The sequence below is a fragment of the Pipistrellus hanaki genome, assembly GCF_964339955.1.
Source record: "Pipistrellus hanaki genome assembly, chromosome: 2".
Lineage (NCBI taxonomy): Eukaryota > Metazoa > Chordata > Mammalia > Chiroptera > Vespertilionidae > Pipistrellus > Pipistrellus hanaki.
In genome coordinates, this window is record NC_140504.1 from 131,868,787 (window position 1) to 131,889,896 (window position 21,110).

The window sequence follows — 21,110 nt, forward strand, 5'->3', positions numbered from 1 at the left end:
CGCACAGCGAACTTTGGACAGGTTTTTCATGAAACCATCGGCCAAAAAGCAGAAAATGGATGAAGATGTGCAAGATTCGGTAGACTCTACTTAGTCTGTCTTAAAATTAAAAAAATGTGTGGTTTTTTTTAAAAAAAATTATGTTTTTAGATGTATATAAATAAAAATATGTCATCTTAGCATATTTTTTTATGTCATCTTAGCATATTTTATGCTACAGAACGAATTATTTTTTTAACATGTATTGTTATGGGAAAACGATTTTCACATAACGAACTTTTCGCATAACAAGCTTGCTCCTGGAACGAATTAAGTTCGTTGTGTGAGGCACCACTGTAATCTGAAAAACTCCTAATGTTCCAATTCAACTAACAAACCACTTGTTTACAAATGTCATAAAACCAAATTAAGATTATTAAAGGAGTTCCATAAAATTAAAACTGAAATATATCATTAAAAACAATTATCTTAAAGCCTTTTATTGGTTATCACATAAAAGCTATAGGAATATCCATAGCCCCTTCTCTCTATAAAACAATACCCAAAGCCAAACCAAGATCTCTATTGCTCACTCACATAATGGCCTCAAATCTGTCAGTGACTCAATTTGTGGGCTACTCTGAGGCCACCAAGAGCACCATTCCCACATACAAAGAAATTTCCACATTTGAAAGGTGAATTAACTTTCATTATTTATGGTAAAGTCATCTCCAAAATGAGGCCCACAATTTTCATTCTCTGTGGATGATTTCTTCCATGGTTACACAGCATATTTCAGACTTTTTTAAAAGTGATTAGTTGTTCATCCCCTCTAGCATATACACATACACAAGAGAAATATCACATCCCCACTTTTCAATTTTTTGCTCCAGTTATTGTGGACTATCACCTTCTTAAAATATAGTTAAAATGCCAAACTTGGGTTTTAATGTAAAATAACAGTGTTTTCCATTAAGATGATTCTGAAAAGTTTCTGCAAATCTAAGCTTTATAGTATGATGGAAAGGAGAAAAAAGAGACACAGAATATCTATATTAAAAAAGGAAAAGAGAAAGAAAAAACTCATCAAAGAAAGAAAAGAGAAAGAATCACCTTGACAATTAGTTATTATTTATTATATTTAATATCTTATTTTTATGAATGATTTAAAATAGTTAACCCCAGGCCCAGGAACAGTATGGGAATTTAACATTAAAAAAAACACGTAGTCTATGTCCCTAGCAGCACAAGATTATTTCGTGTAGCCTATGGTACTTTTATTGTCCCATCTGAAAAATATGCCTATGAGTAGACAGCACCGTCTAGATTTTAAACTAGAAATATAGCGCCCCATTTATAATTTATTCTCCCAGATTAATATACTCTTATATCATTGTCTCTTTCCAATACTGTTACATTATGGTGTCTGCTTCTACTTCCTATTTGTGGAAAGTATTAAAATAGCTGCTAGAAAAAATACATCCATTTTCTATAGCATTATTCAGTACTTCCTATAACTTCTTTGACTCCAAATGGTTGGTTATATAATCTGGTGGGGAAAATATTTTAAATTTATGATCGGTAATGAATTATATGAAAGCACTAGAAATTTAAATTTATAATTTCTACATAACAAAATATTCTTTAATATTACAAAAATATATGAATTCTATATTTAAGGAAAACCTGCCTTATCTCTTGAGAATTAAAAAACAAACTAATACAACCATGCTTTTCTCCATATAAACCTAAAAAGGCAATCGTGAGTAAATATAATCAGTCCACAAACTAGTCATTGGAACTAGTTTCATTATGATAATTTTATAACTTTTTTCCCCAACAATTTCTATCAGATAACTTCTAATTATACAGAAAGGAATCTTTTAGAAAATCTAAATATAACTGGCTTGAAAATAAATATTTGCTGATATCCTGAGGGACAAAATATGGCAAGGCAATCCTAATAGAAATAAGGCAAAAAGCAAGTGAAATTGAGTAGTGACAGATTCTTCATAAGCCTACATTTTCCTTTTGTAAAAAATGGGAGCAAATTCAATCTTTGGAACAGCCAATATTGAGTTCCCTAACATGAGGAAGAAGAGAGGTATATTACTGGTAAAGGTAGATTGGGTCACTGAAAATCCATACAATGCCAGAATTTGCAAACCATCAATCTAGGCTCAGTAATATAACTGGATGTTCTTTTATAATTCCTTCCTGAGTTATGTGTTATGAAAGCCACAAGGATTAAAACCTGAAGCTCTTAAGGGAGGAATATGACAATATTAATCACTAATACACTGAATGAATACTTCCTCCTTCCAAAATGAATACCTTGCCTTCTTTTTAATTCTTTTAAGGTGGATTTTGGCTAAGGAGGAAGAAAGAATGGAATGCCAACAGTCATGGAAACATTTTAATCTACTGCCATTTCCAAATTATCTCTGAAACTAAATCATAAATTGTTTATTCAGGAGTTTATTGCTTTAAAAAATAGTACATGCTTTCCTATTATCATTTAAAATTATATGCCTTCTTAGACAAGTGCTTTAGCATAGGCTGCCATCAAATATTCTCACTTCTAAATTTTTAAAAAATATATACAATAGGAGTAATTCCATTCTTTTTCATCCTTTACAAAAACAAATACTCAGCTGTCTTCCAGGTCAAATTCTCCTCTATCTAAATCTCTTAATTTTCTAAATGACTTCTAAAAACACATCCCATAATGAGAAGTCACTATCCTTTTGTAGCTATTCAAAGTTATCTGGTCTTTCCAATAGGTCTCTAATTTTTAAATTCAGTAGGTAGTTTTCAACCATATTGTCACATTATGTTTAGCAAGGACTATGTACTTATTATTCAAGTATTATAGCCCTTCGTTTTTCTTATAATCAATACACTCTCTTTTTTAAAATTATCTATGCTACGACAGCATAGTCTTTGCTTTGTTCATTGTCCTCATTTTCTTGTGGACCAGTGATTTTTACTTCTGGCCTTGGTGGTCTTTCAGGGTCTAAGTCAACCTGGAGGAAAACAGATTAAAACAAGATATTTAGCTCTTTAGTTACAAAGATAATAAAACTTATAAGGAAAAAATATTCAATATTCCATTTAGTTATATAAATATTCAACTAAGAACAGTTCCTTGGGTTCCTTTGTGTTTTAGTCTCTCATCACCCACTGAACACACCAGTCTCAACACCACTTGTACAGTGGCCCTTTCTGGGACCATAACCCACTCTATGCTTTAAGGGGGGCACATACTTATTTCCTGTGCTTCAGGCTTTATTTTTCTTGATGTTTTCCTTTATTTCCCTTTGAGCTTTTCAACAGCGTATTTATATTTTTCATTTTCCCATTTTCAGAGAAAAGGGAAGAGAAGCATGTAGCAATTCTACCCTCATGTCTCATTAACCCAGTCCCATACTAGCTGTTCTTCTATTAGTTTTCTACACGAGCTTACAAATTCTTTGTGAATATGGTACAAAGTAGCATAAAATATCAAGCAGATAAGAGCAGGACAGGATATGAAAACACAGAGGCAGCATTTCTCCAACAGCAGCCTTTGTCCTTGCCACTGGGGCTTCTCCTATGTTATTAATGATATTGTTTTATTTAGTCTGTCTTTTGCCACTAGTCTGAAAACCAAGGGGGTGAGATCAGAGTTTGTGGTTCCCAAACTCTGTTCCATGGAGTCCTGGAGGCTCCATTGCCCCCACAATGGTCACCTGTGTAGAGAGAACAGGACCAGCTCCAAGTCCTCCCCCTTTACAGGCCTTGATTTATGTTCTAATAAAAACAAAAATTACCAAAACTATATCTTATTTCACATTCTCAAATAACTCTCATGGAGTCTCATGAAGTGTTTCAAATGGCATTTTGAACACAGTACAAGAACAATAAATGCCAGTTGGTTATTGTGTATTTGTCATTTATTTCTTGCTGTTTCTTTCAATTTTACCACACTTTGCTTAAGAACTGTTATGTGGAACAAAATGTTATATAGTGAACTGAATTTTTAGTCATTTTATAAATAGAGAATCCTTTTGAAAAATTTTATTATTAATGTCTAATTTATAATTCATATAAATCTGGCTTTTCATGTAATTGGTTTGCTTAGAGTACCTATACTAATACAAATAGTATAAAAACAAAATATATTATCATTATTAGAGAGATGAGTCAAAAAAGAGTGAATCTTTTGAGTGTAACTGCTCTGTCTTAGGTATGTGCATAGTCCTTAAAATTCCTAACTAGTTATGTATCAGGCACTTGTTCATTTGATTCCCAATACACACCCTCGATATACTAGTATACTTCTAATACTTATTCTTCAAATTATATAACCTTGATTTTACTGATACCCAATTCCTATGAAAGGCCTATTTTTTAAAATTAATTTTATGGGATGGTTTTATAGGTTTTACATTTATAAAAACCTATTTGGGTCATAGCATTAAATGAAGCGAGGCTACTGGAAAAATGCATACTTGGATTTACTATCTAGGTCCCACATAAAATTTTACTTTGATTTTATGCTATAAGCATTCATCAAAGGCTACTATAATAACGAAGAACTTCATGACAGTTGGCATTATTGTGTTTTCTATATGAGTCCCCAGACAAGAGATTTTTCTTCCTTTGAGAAACATTTATTTTTTCTTTTGCCTTCCTTGAGAAATTAATTTTGTTTCCTTATGGAGATAAAAGGAATCATGAAATTGACTGAATTCTTTTTTTTTAATTTAGCTACAAACAACTTCAGAATAAAAATTTTAGCTAAATTTTAATAACCATGTAGAATTACATATGGGAAATTTCTTATAGAATAGGGCCATGAGTATCTCATGCTGAGACAAGATGAGAGACACATTGAGTGTTTTCATTTAGTTGTTAAGAATGTTTTTGCAGCCTGGCAGGTGTGGCTCAGTGACTGAACATTGACCTATGACCCAGAAAGTGATGATTCATTTCCTGGTCAGGGCACATGCCCAGGTTGGGAGCTCCGGGGACATGCAGGAGGCAACTGATCAATGATTCTTTCTCATCATTGATGTTTCTGTCTCTTTCCCTCCCCCTTTCATTCTGAAATCAATATGTATATCCTATCTAATGAAGGGGGAATATGCTAATAGACCATCACTACCTCACAAAGATGGTGGTGCCCACAGCCAATAAGGAGGGAATATGCTAATTGACTGCCATTGCCCTCAAAGATGGTGGTTCCCACAGCCACAAGATGGCAGCGCCCAGTCCCCTTAGTCCCCCAGGCACCCAGGGCTGGCCCGAGGTGCAGGCAAGCCTCTGATGGTGGCTTCCCAGCTGATGCCTGAGGCACAGGCAAACCTAGGATGTCGGCTGCTCAGCCATCCAGGGTGAGGCACAGGCAAGCATCAGATGGCACTGACTAGCTTCCCTGAGCTGCCCAAAACTCAGGTAACCAGGGCCAGCCAAGGCTTGCACTGCTGGCAGTGGTAGCAGCAGATTTATGATCACCTCCTGCCCCTGAGGGCTCCCGGATTGTGAGAGGGAGCAGGCAGGCTGAGTGACACCACCCCTCCAGTGCATGAATTTTCATGGGTCTCTAATATATATATCCTTCCTATCTAATAAAAGATTGATATGCAAATTGACCATACCTCTGCTACACCCATAAGCCACACCCACCAGCCAATCAGGAGCAAGTATGCAAATGAACCCAACCAAGATAGCTGTGGCTACAGAGTAAACTTCCCTGGCAATGGAGGAAGCCAAGCTTCCCCACACACTCTGGCAGGCCCTGGACTCCACTCAAGGTTACAAAATTTCAATTGTAGAAGATAAATAAATCCCAATAAAAATGGCTGTGGCCACAGAACGAGCAGGAGGCTTAGGGGGTGTGGCTGGCCTGCAAACCACCACAGGCCCCTCGCCTAGGTCACCCAATGCTCCAAGGGAACCCCCACCCTGATCCACGACACCCTTTAGGGCAAACCAGCTGCCCCCCACCTGAGCACCAGGCCTCTATCATATCTAATAAAAGAGTAATGTGCAAATTGACCATCACTCCAACACACAATATGGCTGCCCCTATGTGGTCAAAGATGGCTGCCCCTATGTGGACACAAGATGGCCACTACAAGATAGACAGCAGGGGAGGGCAGTTGGGAAGGACCAGGCCTATAAGGTAGGGCAGTTAAAGGCAATCAACCTGCAGTTAGGATTGACCAGGCAGGCAGAGAAGGGAAGTTGGGGGCGACCAGGCCTGCAGGGAAGGGCAGTTGGGGGGGGACCCAGGCCTGCAGGGAAGGGCAGTTAGGGGCAATCAGGCTGGCAGGGGAGCAGTTAGGCATCAATTAGGCTAGCAGGGGTGTGGTTAGGGGGTGATCAGGCTGGCAGGCAGAAGTGGTTAGGGGAAATCAGGAAGGCACGCATGCAAGCAGTTGGGAGCCAGCAGTCCTGGATTGTGAGAGGGGTCCCAGATTGGAGAGGATGCAGGCTGGGCTGAAGGATTCCCCCTCCCCCCCACCATGCATGAATTTTGTGCAATGGGCCTCTAATCTGTGTGTGTGTGTGTGTGTGTGTGTGTGTGTGTGTGTGTGCTTAAAGAAGTTTTTACATAAGCCATACAGTAGATTATATCTAACTCTGTACTAGTTACTGAAACCTGGCTACAAAAACATTTTGCATTTTACCATTACTAAACTTGGTCTCTCTAAGAAAGATAAAACATAAATCATTAATAAGTAATCAAGAAGACCCCATTCACTATACTGGGTTGTAAGGGATGAACAGACCAAGGCCTATGTTAGAGGCTACAGCTTTGAGGGAGGTGGGCCTTGAGCTGATGGATAGACAGGAAAGAAGGGCATAAGCAGAACAGCAGATGGTGAGAATGCTGTGGAGTATAGAGCCTCTTATACTATGAGACTCGACTTTAGCCTGTTCAACAGCATCTAAATTAATCTATCCTATTGAGTTTCATGTGATTCTATGGAAGAATGCCAGGACTTGAGAATATCCTGCTCCAGGGATGTTGTGGAAAAACAGGCTGGGAAGGAGGCTTCAGCACATATTCCTTCACCCTCACTGCATAATGAATAGAAATATATATTATTAAGTGCCTGGGATATTGTGGACTTAATCCATTTAAAGTGGGCTAACCAAATTAAAGTTTAATATTTCTAGAGAACAAAGAAACACACATAATAGAGATGATGTTCTTGATTTGATTAAACCAGTGGTCACCAACCTTTCAGACCTCGCATACCATCAGTGGACATTATTTTGAAGAAGAAAGAGTTGAACCATGAATTCCTATATCGTATCAGATAAGTGGTTGACAGTTCTTTTTTTTAATATGTATGTATGTATGTATATATGTATGTATGTCATTATGTATTTTTTAGAAAGAGGGGAAGGGAGAGGAAGAGAGAGATAGAAGCATCAATGAAAGAGAAACATTGATGAGCTGTCTCTTGCACACCGCTACTGGGGATCAAGCCACAACCAGGGCATATGCCCTGATCTGGAGTCAAACTGGTGATTTCTCAGTGCATGAGATGATGCTCAACCAACTGAGCCACATTGGCTGAACAACAGTCCTTCTTAACTTATTGAAATAATATAGTGAAATAAATAGTATTGGATCTTTCCCTACTCTACAAGTGATTTCAATGCAAGTTTTAAGTGCATGAATAATTCCCTAATTGCATACACACACACACACACACACACACACACACACACACATACACACACACACACACGAGAGCAAAAGCAATAGAAGTACCTCCTCTTGTCCACTGCCAGCTCCTTGAGACTTTATTTCCTCATCCACTGCTTCCTGAAGCTCATTACTGACCGGATCCATTTCCTCGCCATTTTCTTCATCAGTGCCTCCATTAACACGAGTGGTTCTTCCCTGCTCTTCCACATGCCCCGGCATCTCCTCTTCTGTAGCCTCCCCATCTCCTTCCTCTTCAACTTCACCATTCATTCCTGAAAACTCTTCTTTCTTTTCTGCATCCTTGCTTTCCTTCTCTCCATCTTCTTCCTCATCTACTATTTCTGCTGGCCTCTGATGGATCAAAAGAAATAATGGATAACAGTAAGAAGTACAATAGTTATTTTCTACACATTATAATAAGTAATAGTTATGTTATAGTCAAGTAATACTTCCTTACATTTACATAGTACTTTAATGTATGTAATGTGTTAACCTTTACTGCTGCCTATTGAATGTCACTCTTCACAAATATATTCTCATTTAATCCTCATGATAATCCTGTGAGGTTGGTCTTATTCCAATTTTACAGGTGAGAAAACTAAGATAAAAAGACATCAAATATCTAGCCTAAGGTCCCACTGTTTATAAATGGAACGGCCAGAATTAGATCTAAGCATGTAATTCCAGAACCAATGCTATTAATACCCATGGCAGAAAGAAAACCACACTGCAGGGTCCATGGCTGATGTCAAGTGGAGTGGCTGGCCCTGAGGAGGAGGTGAGGGAAATTCTCTGAGGAGATAATAACATACTCACCACTTACTGCCTACTGTGCATTCATATCTCTAAATACAAAAAAGGCAATGTTGATGGCACCAGAATGTGAATCCACCAGGTTTTCTAAGGAGCTTCAGACACTTTATACACAATGCCCAATGAAGTTGACAGTATACCTCCAATATCAACAATGACTGTTATGTAGATATGAGACTAAGAAGCTTTTAGTCCCTTCTGAAAAAAGTAATAAATGCTCAAGTATTTTATAAAGTCTAGTTAGGCATTTTTACTGTTATTTGAATACATGTAAGCCTGCTTTAAAAGAGAGCAGGAGGCTGAATTCTAGAGCCAAGACTTTGGAGATAAAGTCCTGGCCAGGCTCTTACTGGCTTTACCTAACTTCTGTGAGTTTCAGATTCCTACTTATAAAATGGAAATATAATAACACTTCCATGGGGATCAAATAAAATAAGTTATATACAGTGCCTGGCACATCACAAATCCTAAAAAAAAAAAAAAAAAAAAAAATCATATCCCTTCCCATTTGTTATAATACATTCTTTCCTAAAGCTATCTTATTTCTGAATTGCCTCCAATAAAATGTGTGTGTTTTGTGTGTTTCTTTTTTAAAGTGTAGGTAGAAAAAAAACTCAGAATGTTAGGACCTCAGACCTGCCTCTTTCTCACTGTGTAGGGTTGTACGGGGCACTAAATACTCTGCCATCTGTTACTTGAGGGTTTGAGGCACAATGAACCCTGACCTCCCTTCCAGCTCTGGAAGTCTGTTCTCCTCTTAGTGCCAAAAGACTACTTATAGGACAATTTACACAATAAGTGAACACAAGCTTTCGGTTTCTGAAGTGAAGATAGTAATAAATGAGGACGGGTAGGTTAAAGTTCAGGACAAATTCCACACTACATTATTTTGAAGAAGAAAGAGTTGAACCCTGAATTCCTATATTCTATCAAAAATAAAGACTCAAATTTAATTACATGACATCAAAGATGCACTTTTTAAATGAAAGAGAAAAAATAGTTGATTTTGAGATAGTACAGAAAACAGTGTTTATCATCATGCAGACTAATAGTACACTGAGGCTGTGTCTTTCAAATTTTCATCTGGGTGCCTAACGTGAACCAGCATCAGCAGGGTCCGAGCCACACCGAAGCATGCTGCCCAGGGCAGGGCCCTTGAGAAGGCCAATCCAGAAACCGGGGTGGAAGGGTGTAGATGGGTCAGGTGGCTTGAAAAGGGAAGAGGTTCATGAAATGTAACCACAGGGCTTGCTAAGGAATTCTGGGTTTTATGTATTAAGACCAAAATAAATAAAGGTGAGGAAAAAAAAACCCAAGTTCCAAAAGAGAAACAGTATGTTCCCATCTCCACACCCATGTCCCACACCCTCTCTCTAGAACAAATGTGCCAAAGCCTTGAGGGGGATACACCTGAAGTGCGGGGGCGGGGGGGGGGGGGGACGGCTTTCCCAATAAGACACTAAGTCAGAGAGGGGACTTCAGACTGGGGAGAGCTGGATGAGGACCAAGTCTGAGAAACACTCTGGTGGCTCTCCACGCACATGTCAGAGGCGGCCAGGACAAGGCCTGGGGGGAGCATATTCCTTTCCTGGTGGCTCTGGGAGATTGAGGGAGATACTCACCATGGGACCCTGACAGACATTTGGGGGCTTTCATCACAATGACTCGAGCAAGTGGACATAGAGCACTGGTTTTCACTAAGCGGTACTGCAGATACTGGGCGTTCAGAGACAAACAGAGTCTGTGACAGCAAAAAGCTCAGAGCAGTACAGAAACAATCATGCTATGACAGGGCATGAGGAGAGAAGCAATAAGAGCGTATGGCAGGAAAGGGATATCCAAGGTGGGGTGTGGCAGCCTGCTGCCAGGTGTCACATGGCTAGTCACTGAGACATCCAAAACCTGGTGCCAATGGTGTTTGTGGGTAAAGATAACAGACAAGAGGCACACCCATCACCTGTCTGTGCCAAAGGACATGTTCAGTAATTATGCATTCATCATTCTATATAACCTTCACAGTGACCCTACTAAGCACACTTGGTATACCCATTTTATTATAAGGAATCACACACCACTTCTAACATCACACCCGGGTAAGCAAGTAGGGCTAGGATTTGACCCCAAGGTGATCTTGCCTTAAAGTTCTGGTATTTATTCTCCCTTAAACAAACCACACAAATAATGCTGCTTTAAGCACACTCAAGTGTACAGTGGAACCTCAGTTCTCGAACTTAATTCATCCCAGAAGGCTTTTCAAGAGGATTTGTTTGAAAACCGAATCATTTTTCCCATTAGAAATAATGTAAATTGAATTAATCTGTTCCAGACCCTCAAATGATTCCCTGTTTTAACCTTCCTTATATACAGTACATGTCTAATGTACTATTTAATCTATAAATAAATACTTCTTTTCTTAAATTTATGGAACCAGCCCCCTCCCTACTAGCCTTAAAGGAATCACATTCAGCATTGTTCCAGGGGTGTCTTTCAGGTCAGCATGGAGCATCTTTGCTTGTTCACATGTCATTGCCTCCCAAAGGCTGTCTGTCACTGGCTATCTGCTTTTGTTTATCCAAACCAGCACAGTTTTTCTACCTCTTCAATTGCCTGTGATCACTGCTTCTTTCACACCCTTAGCGACATTAGCACTTCTGATGGCCTCTTTATGCTTTCCAATTGTGCTAATCCTTGACTCCCAGGCAACAAAAGTGTTCTCTCCTTTGTTTGTTGCCCGAGAGATGCTTTTTGTGGTGCTGAGGCATCAGCATGAAAGGGCTATCAGTTAGACAACTGACCTCTGGTTGGACAACCAAGACATTTTTTCTGTGAGCAACTTGGTTGAGAACCGAATTGTTCGAGATGGGAGACATTTGAGAAACAAGGTTTGGCTGTACTTGCAATGGTCAGCCTGCCATCTGCAGCAGGCAGCACTACTTTTCCTGTTTAAAGAATTTCCAACCTGAGAACGAAACATCTCTGGATTTCTGTTGAAGATTCATGGTGTGATAGAGGGAGGAAACACTGTAGAGTTTGTTAGGCAGAGTACCTGAAGCAGTACATTAAAAAAATCCAGAAATACTATAGCACTAATGGCCAATCAGAGATTCCATTTTAAATTATCTCTGAGAATTGGATAATTATAAAGCACTCTCCTAAAATTTTTATAATCCCTACTGTGCCTAAAGTTCCCTATTCAGAGCAAATTTGGGTTTTGATTTAAAGAGAAGTTATATATTATGTTCTAAAAAAAAAATCAGTAATAATAACAGGAAGAAAAAAAACCAACAACCTCAAAATGTACTGTAACCATTTAGAAATGTGGATATGTTCCCTGACTCTCTGGGAATATATTACACAGGCTTACTAAAGTCTGTTTAGGTGATTGCCTTCTGTCTAACTGGAGAAAAGTCTGTTTTCCTTTCTTGACATCAGAATCTATACCTGTAAGTTGCAAAACAATTGTGTGTTGATTTTTAGTTTTGTATTTTCTCACTTACCCTTTTCTTCCTGATTCCGAAACACATATACCTTTTTTTCTCCTTTTAATTCAAAAGGCTGGTGAATACCCTAATCTCTTTTTAAGGAGAAGGAAACACCAAGCCCCTAATTCCAGCTCTGTTCTCTTTGCTATTATAACCACCACTACTAACAAGCAGGATTATGCTTTCATCCCATTATTTGTATTAAACTTCCCCAGAACAGCTATTTCAGTAGTCATCAAATGAATCCACATCTGGTTAGCTCAGCTTTAAGAAATGCAAGATTATGGTGCTGAAATATCATTTTGATCAATTTAAATAAGACAGTAACATTCATTAAAAGGCTTATAATTCTTTAAAATATCCTGAGTGTAAAACAAAATTTATTATTACTATGACACTACAATTCAGGGCAAAAAAAAAAAAATTCTTCTATGACAGATCTGTAATGAATAAATGAAAAGCAATGTGCTTTTTGGTGTAATCTCCTTTGAAGTAGGCATTAAATTATTAAAGGTGTTTCCAGTGTATACATCAATCAAACTATCCCCAGAAGGAACACTGATTTTTACACGCATGCACACATACACACAGATAAAATCTATACCATCATGGGGCCTGCAAAGAAGAAAAAGAGCCCTCCTATAAGAGGGAGGGTGTCCTTTGGGGGAGAGAGCTATTCTTTAGGGTAAAAAAAAATACAACAGGCAAAGTGAGTGAGTTGCTCACTTCCTCAATCCCCTTTCCTCCTTCTCTTGCTATAGAAAAACTTGTGTTTTTTTTTTTTATTTTAAAAAATATATATTTTATTGATTTTTTACAGAAATGAAGGTAGAGGGATAGAGAGTTAAAAACAATGATGAGAGAGAAACATTGATCAGCTGCCTCCTACACACTCCCTACTGGGTATGTGCCCGCAACCAAGCTACATGCCCTTGACCGGAATCAAACCTGGGACCTTTCAGTCTGCAGGCCGACTCTCTATCCACTGAGCCAAACCGGTTTCGGCTAGAAAAACTTTTGAACCTAGTACCCCTCCCACAACCCAGAAGTGTCATCCAACCCTGACAGTGGGACTCTCACATAGGAGAATTTACCTAGGTAAATGGGATTCTTTGGAGGCCACCAGCAAATCTAAACTTCTCTCATCTCAAAGCTAAAACAACTGTTCTGAGAGTCGGGCTATCAGCTAAAGAGCTATATGTGCAAAGCCAGAAACAGACAGTCACATATTTTATGATTTAATTTATATAAAACATTCAGATGGGTAAATCTATAAGAGAAAAGGCAGATCAGTGGTTGCCAGGCTTGGGGAGAAGGGAGAGGGATGAATGAAGATTGAAAGCTTAATAGGTCCTAGGTTTCCTTTTGGGTGATAAAAATGTATTGGAATGAGAAAGAGGTAATATCAATACTTGCACAACATTGTGCGTATACTGAATGTCACAGAATTGTATATTTTAAAACGAAATGGCTCATTTTTATGTTATGAAAATATTATTTCATTCTTATATATATATATAAAAAAAAAACTCTTCACAGCCAGGTACCCATTTACCTGGCCACATATATCTGTGTCTACTAAGATACCCAAAGAATAAGCCACTTAACTTTGGGACCAACCTCAGATTATTCTCCTGCTTTACTCCACAAGTTGACTTTTGACAACCACTCCCCTTGCTTCAGGTATATAATGTTTCCCTTCACAAAATATCTGGTGATTCTTGGTAGTAGGTCAATGGTCGTATTGCATGAACTAGAAGGCTGAAGAAACTAACAAAGAAATCTGAGAACTGCAGCTTACTTAGAATTGAAATATAGAAAGTGCTTGAAAAATGTTTATTTGAGAGCCACATTCTATTTTAATAATATGTGTTCCTACTCCCCATCCCCCAAAAACAAAACAAAAAACAAAACCTTCCTATTTAATTTCTTCAAAATCCCCAGGTAGTTCTCAGCCTCCTCCCATTTAGGTGAACCAGCCTGATTGCCTGGCAAAGTGAGACAGTCACAGCTGGAAAGACACCAGTCTCTGCTCATCAAGTAAGAGATGCCATATGCCAGCAGCCAATGTTCCACTCCCTCTCAAGGAACCTTATGAATATTCTGATAATGTTAATAGTTTAGATAGAGAAAAGTAATCACAGCAACCAAAAGGGGGGCATTAGTTGGGGAGTGAGAGGAGAAAGGAGCAGGGGTAAAAGCAAGAACTTGCAAATTAAGTTTGAGAGAGTGAAGGAGGAGGAAGAGAAATAAGAAGGAAGACCCCTTGCAGTAAAGGGAAGCAGAGCTCCCACGCATGACTTCACCTCTCCTCTCTGTAGAAGCTAGTTCTCATGTGATCCCAAGAGACTGTGTTTATATCCGAAGAAGATCCCTCAGTTGGGGACGGGTGCTCTGGACAGGATTTATGTCTTCTAAGGTTTTCTTCAATGGGAACATCAACTGGCAATGTAAAATATATACTGCACAGGATGAGGCATCTATGGTCTGGTGGTTACACCTTCAGGACAGAATTCACCTCACCTGATCTCAGAGTGCCCTTTGGAACTTGAGGATTATAATAATGACCTCACAGGGCTGTAGTAAGGCCCAAATGATATCCTATACATCAAAGACCATTATAAGCTGAGCAAGCCATATCTGTCTATAATAATAAAAGCATTATACAAATCGACTGGATGGTCAAACAGCGGAACGACCATCCAGATGACCTTCTGGACGAAGCTGAGGCTGCAAAGGCCTACTCTTGCATGAATTTCTGCATCAGGCCTCTAGTCTATCTATATATGTGTATGTATATATATACACATATGTGTGTGTCTATATATATATATATATATATATATATATATATATATATATAATTGTTGTCACTCCATTTTTCTTGCCATTGAATGGGAGGAGTTGAGAATAGTTGTAAATACAGTATTTACACTAATTAAATTGTAAACTAGTGGGCCACTTAGAACACTATCTCTTCTAAATTTCTTAAAAACAAACAAAAAGTGATATTAAGTCACTTAATAATTGTCTTGCCCTTATCAATTAATACAATGAAAGGCAGGCTGATGTTCAGTTACTGATTCATATAAACTAATTGTCAAAACTAATCATCACTTGTCTTATGTTTAGTCTTGGCTTCTGAGTTCTCTGGCATGCATTTTTCACAACAAACTTGTTCACTAATAACTTTTTGTTTCTTTCTGAACTGCTATCCACTCTTAAAAGTAATACAAATGTACCAGAGAGACACCAAACAAGGATGCTTTACATAAATTAGTATAGGGACTTACATAAAACACAACTGTCTTCAGTTGGAATGAGAGATTGGCAGCAGCCAGTTAATAATGACAGACGTTTAGGTAGCACATTATGTTCCTGCAAGCACATTCATATCTATATCTTTTGTATCTTCCCAAGCAGTAGGGCAGGCATGATGGTCCCCACTATGCAGAGTGGGAAACTGAGCCTGAAGAAAAGTTAAGCAATGTGCCAATATGACCAGTGGATGACAATATCTTTCATTTACATAATAGAAAATAAAATAAACAAAAGTTTCAATTGAAACACTGTGGTCCTACTAGTAGTTTATAATCTGGTCACCATGGAAACCACTCACCTAATCAGCCCCACCCCTAATATATGACTAATGGGCTAATGATGCGAAGGACATGGCTGGACTGAGCTGGGTTCCATGTCTTGCTTTTCCCCTTTCTATTAATGGCGGGTCATCTTTCTTACAGACTTACACTTTAAAAGCTGACACTGTTCCCTATTATTTTTTTGGCTTCTTAGGCAGCATCAAATCAGAGACGAACCCCTTTTTCTCACTGTTTAGGGTTAAACTGTATCCTCTCAAAGTTTATATGTTGAAGTCCTAACTCCTGGTAAGGAACTCAGAATGTGACTTTAAAGAGGTAATTACATCAAGAATGAGGTTATTGAAGGGGGCCCCAATCCAATATGACTGATGTCCCTATAAGAAAGCAAGATTAGAACACAGACACATATGGAGTAGAGACATGTGAAGACACAGGAAGAAGATGCCATCTACAAGCCAGAGACAGATCTTAGAAGAAAGCCACTCTAACATCTTAATCTCAGACTCCTAGTCTCCAGGACTATGAGAAAATAAATTTCCACTGTTTAAGCCACCCAGTCAGAGGTATTTTGTTATGGCAGGCCTTCAAACACCATTATCTTCTCCTTCTCACACATTCATATTTATGTGCATATTATTTCCTCTATCTTCCTTTGTCTTCTCTCCTCTTTTTCCTTTTCTCAAAAAGTCCTTTGTGCCGAAACCGGTTTGGCTCAGAGGATAGAGCGTCAGTCTGCAAACTGAAAGGTCCCAAGTTCGATTCCTGTCAGGGCATGTACCTTGATTGCGGGCACATCCCCGGTAATGGGTGTGCAAAGAGGCAGCTGATAGATGTTTCTCTCTCATCGATGTTTCTAACTCTCTATCCCTCTCTCTTCCTCTCTGGAAAAAGTCAATAAAACATATTAAAAAAAAAAAAAAAAGCCCTTTGTCCAGTCTAGGGAAGTCAGGTTCATCGTTCATCATAAAGGAAGAGGGCTGACTGGTGTGACAGAGAAGGAAGGCCAACCCAGCCCTGCATTCTGAGAAAGCAATCTGCAGGGAGAGGCGGGGGAGGGCATGTCCTCTGTGGAGGAAGTGGAAAGAATCCTGGCCGGTCCCCTTGCACCATACTTATTATTCATTCTGTTCCCTATACATGGCCCAGAAAGCTCTCCTCCTCTGCGTTAGACATTTTACCCTCCCAGGCTTCCTGGTTTCCTCAGTCAATTGTGCCATCACCACGCCTATCAAATTTCTTTAGAACACTCTAATCACAGTGTGCACTTTTTCTCTGTTTAGGTGTGATATGAAAATAGTGAACATAAATTGCTATCAAGTAGAACCTCTAACAATGTTTGGAATAATTATGAAATGGGGAAAATCAGCCTTGTCTCAATGGAAGTTTCTAGAGACAAAGCTCTTTAAAAAAAAAATGTTTTTATTGAATTTAGAGAGGGGGAAGAGAGAGGGAGACAGAAACATCTATCAGCTGCCTCCTGCACTGGGGATCAAGCCTGAAACCTGGGCATGTGTCCTCAACAGGAATCAAACCAGGGACCTTTTGATGCATGGGACAACATTCAACCCACTGAACCATATCTGCCAGGGCAAGAGTCAGGGCTCTTTCTTATCCCATCACCATATTTACTATAATATTGTATTATCACTATATGTCCATCACCATTTATTATACTATTGTATTATCAGTTGTCTTAAATTAAACACAAATGTGTCTCTCACAGATAAAAGCCAGCATCATATGTGCCCTCAGGAAAGTGGATGATAATGAGAGGCTCACATTTATTGGATATTTTACAGATACCTGGTATTATGACCCATGCACCTCATATGCACAATTATATTTAAAATAACCTTATAATCATTTGAAGTAAACACTATTATCAATGTTTGCAGATAAAGAAAAAAAGCATACAAATTTAGGTAAAGTTGTCCAAAATCTCAGGCGTATCCAAAAAAGAGGAAATCTTTTTTGACCACTAGATTGTTGAGCTATTTTCCCAAGATAACGTAAAGAGCAATACCCCAAACTCAGTATGATGCTTATAGTTACTTCTAGACTAGTGTTCTCTAAGTCAGTGCTTCTCTATCACCTGGGATCTTATTAAACGCAGATGCTAAGCCAGCATTTCCGAGGCTCTGCATTTCTAACAGATCCCCAGATAACCCTGGTAAGCCTCTACACCACCTATAAAATAAGACATTCATAAATATACAACTTCAAAACAGCATTTTTGGTTAAAATTCCTAATTACAGTAATGCCTTGAAATAATCTCTCTTTAAATAAAGATTGTACTTTTATCTTAAAAAACATCAATTTTATTGAAAGCTGGAAAAAAGTAGGATTGACTGTTGACAGAATGATGTTTAGACATAAAGACAGGGTTACTAGATTTATTCTAAGTTTATCCCCATACCACTGTTTATTAAGAGTCATGTTATAAAACAGAAACACATTATTGCAAAAGTAATACATTAGGAAGATATTTTTACCTATGCTTAAAGTCTTTTGTCCTGACACATCAAATTTTGGTCAGTTTGTGACTAAAATTTAAAGAGAACCAGTTTTAAGGAAGAAATTGTTCCTCCAGGGAGTACAACCATCCATCCTAAAACTTCAGGAGTAGCTCATGCCCATGAGTAATTATGGAATACTATATTCTTTAGAAAGCACAATTCTTGTGCTCCACTGGAGACAAGAAAGGGTATTCATTATATTTTACTCTATATATTCACTAAGTTGAAGTACATTATGTGAAACTATGATCTCAGAAGTCACCCAGGTGATCCCAGCCCCACAGCCTCTCTACCATCAAGGACATCAGAGCACAACCAGATTAACATCCATAGTACACACATAGGTGCAGTTACAGATTATATGTGCCCTTCAACATAGAAGTGTTGGTAAGACCTCTGTGAGGTTTTTTCCCTTTCTGAGACTTTTATCTTTTAAAATCCACATTATCAAGAAACTAAGATGGCAGCATCAGTAAACACCTGAACTTGCTGCAATGCACAATCACTTCAAAACTACAACTAAAAGACAAAACGGACATCATCCAGAACCAAAGGAAGGCTGGCTAAGTGGAAATTCTACAATTAGAAGGGAAGAGAAAAGCACACTGAGACTCAGAGGAGCTGCAGAAGGCAGAGGTACTGAGGCACACTTGCAGAGAGGATTGGCAACTGAGTACACAGCTGGCTTTTTCAATCCGCAGGGAGACACAAGCTCCCAAGTGCTCTGAACTCCAGTTCCAGGTGAGACTCTGGGGACCCAGAATCACGCAGGGAGAAATTGGATTGTCTGGTAGCAGGCGGAACTTGAGGACAGCTTTCTCTCAGAGGTTCTTAAAGTGACTACCAAGGGACACTAAGACCCAGAAACCTCTTAGGGCAGGGCTAATGGGAAGCTGTTGCTGTTTGCTCTGCCCTGAGACTCTGCCCCATCCAAGCTGAGTTCAGAGGCTTTTGCATATGAATGGCCTGATCCTTTGAAATCTAAATTTACCTAAAAACTGCAGCTGAGTCAGAAAGACCCAGAACATCCAAAAGAAGGCCCAAGGCTTTGCAGCAGCTCCTATTGCTTAACAGCCGGGCCTCTTTGGGCACCTCCAAAATCCAAACAAAAAAGAAGAATCTGCAGATCTCTCCATAACTCCTGCTGGGTGGCCTCAGGCAGAGGCTAAATTAGCACCTCCTTGGAGATCCAAGAGCCAGTGTACCCAGGGGACAGAGTAGGACCATCCAAATTACAACTCCTCAGATCCATAAGGAACACACTCAGAGGGCAAACTCAGTGAGCACCAAAGCCCAACTGAAGCAAGTCTTGCCCCATATGGGTGTGTACAGCACAGAAGTTCTCCCATCGTAGACACAGCTGATCCTCACAACCAATTGGCCTGGAGGACTCAATTCCTCCCAGTGATACCAACAATAATCAAGGCTTAACTATAGCAAGACTGTGTACGCAGCCCACAAAAGGGGTACACCAAGAGTGTCCACCTCAGGTAACTGGGGAGGGTAAGCCACTGGGCCCTATAAAACACTTAGCACACAAAGTCAGGGAAGCAGCCAAAATGTGAAGAAAAAGAAACAGGTCATAAATGAAAGAAATGGAGGAAAGCAAACTATTGGATATAGAGTTTAAAACCATGGTTATAAAATTTTTCAAGAATTTTCTAGAAACATTATGCTGAGTAAATAAGCCAGTCAATGAAAGAAAAACATCACATGATCTCTTCATTTATGGATAATAAAGAACATTATAAACTGATGAGCAAAAAAATAGATTCAGAGACAGTAAAGCAATAAACAGACTGTCAAATTATAGCGGGAAGGTTAGGGTGATGTGTGGGAGATAAGAGATCAACTGAAGGACTTGTATGCTGCATATAAGCATAAGCAATGGACACAAAACTCTGGGGGGTAAGGGCATATATGGGAGTGGGGAGGGGCAATGGTAAGATATGTACACATATAATACCTTAATAAAAAATAAAGAAAAAATAATAATTTTCTAGAAAAGGATAATAAATTTAGTGAGACCCTCAAGGATATGAAAAAGGACCAACTATAAATTAAGCATACACTGACTGAAATTAAAAATAATATACAGAGATCCAACAGCAGAGGATCACAAGAATCGAGTCAAAGATTTGAAATACAAAGAAGCAAAAAACACCCAACCAGAAAAGCAAAAAGAAAAAAGAATCCAAAAATATGAAAATAGTGTAAGGAGCCTCTGGGACAACTTTAAGCATACCAACATCAGAATTATGGTAGAAGAAGAGAAAGTGAAAGATACTGAAAACCTATTTGAAGAAATAATGACCAAAAACTTCCCCCATCTGGTGAAAGAAACAGACTTACAATTCCAGGAAGTGCACATAACCCCCCAAAAAAGGAATCCAAAGAGAACCACACCAAGACACATCATAAGTAAAATACCAAGAGCAAAAGACAAGGAGAGAATATTAAAAGCAGCAAGAGAAAAACAGTTAGTTACCTATGAGGGAGCACCCATATGATTGTCAGCTGATTACTCAACAGAAACTATGCTGGCCAGCTGGGAGTGGCAAGGAATATTCAAAGTGATGAATAGCAAGAACCTACAACCAAGATTACTCAGCAAAGCTATCATTCAGAATTGAAGATCAGATAAAGAGCTTCACCGCCAAACCAGTATTTTATGAAATGCTGAAAGGTATACTTTAAGAAGAGGAAGAAAAAGAAAAAGGTAAAGATAAAAATTATGAACAACAAATACATATCTATCAACAAGTGAATCTATAAATCAAGTAAATAAAAAATCTGGTGAACAGAATAATCTGGTGAATATAATAGAATCAGGGGTATAGGAAGGGAGTACACTGACAATCCTAGGGGGAAAGGAGTGTGGGGGGTGTGGGAAGAGACTGGACAAAAATAGTACACTTATGGGTGAAGACAGTGGGGGGATGGGGTGGTAAGGGCATGGGGTGGGGTGGGAACCGGGTGGAGGGGAGCAATGGGGGAAATAAAGAG

The 21,110-nt window shown here is 38.8% G+C and overlaps 1 protein-coding gene across 1 annotated transcript in view; it reads right to left on the bottom strand.

The window, feature by feature from the left end:
* Positions 1-344: 344 nt before the first annotated feature.
* The window catches only part of DCDC2 (doublecortin domain containing 2), a 165,799-nt gene continuing 145,033 nt past the window's right edge, over positions 345-21,110 (bottom strand). Inside the window, exons 10-11 of the mRNA XM_084873434.1 lie at positions 7,754-8,041; positions 345-3,005 (exon numbers count right to left, since the gene is read on the bottom strand). Coding sequence (XP_084729560.1) covers positions 2,901-3,005; positions 7,754-8,041 — 393 coding nt within the window. The 3' untranslated portion in view covers positions 345-2,900. The remainder of the gene's footprint in view (positions 3,006-7,753; positions 8,042-21,110) is intronic.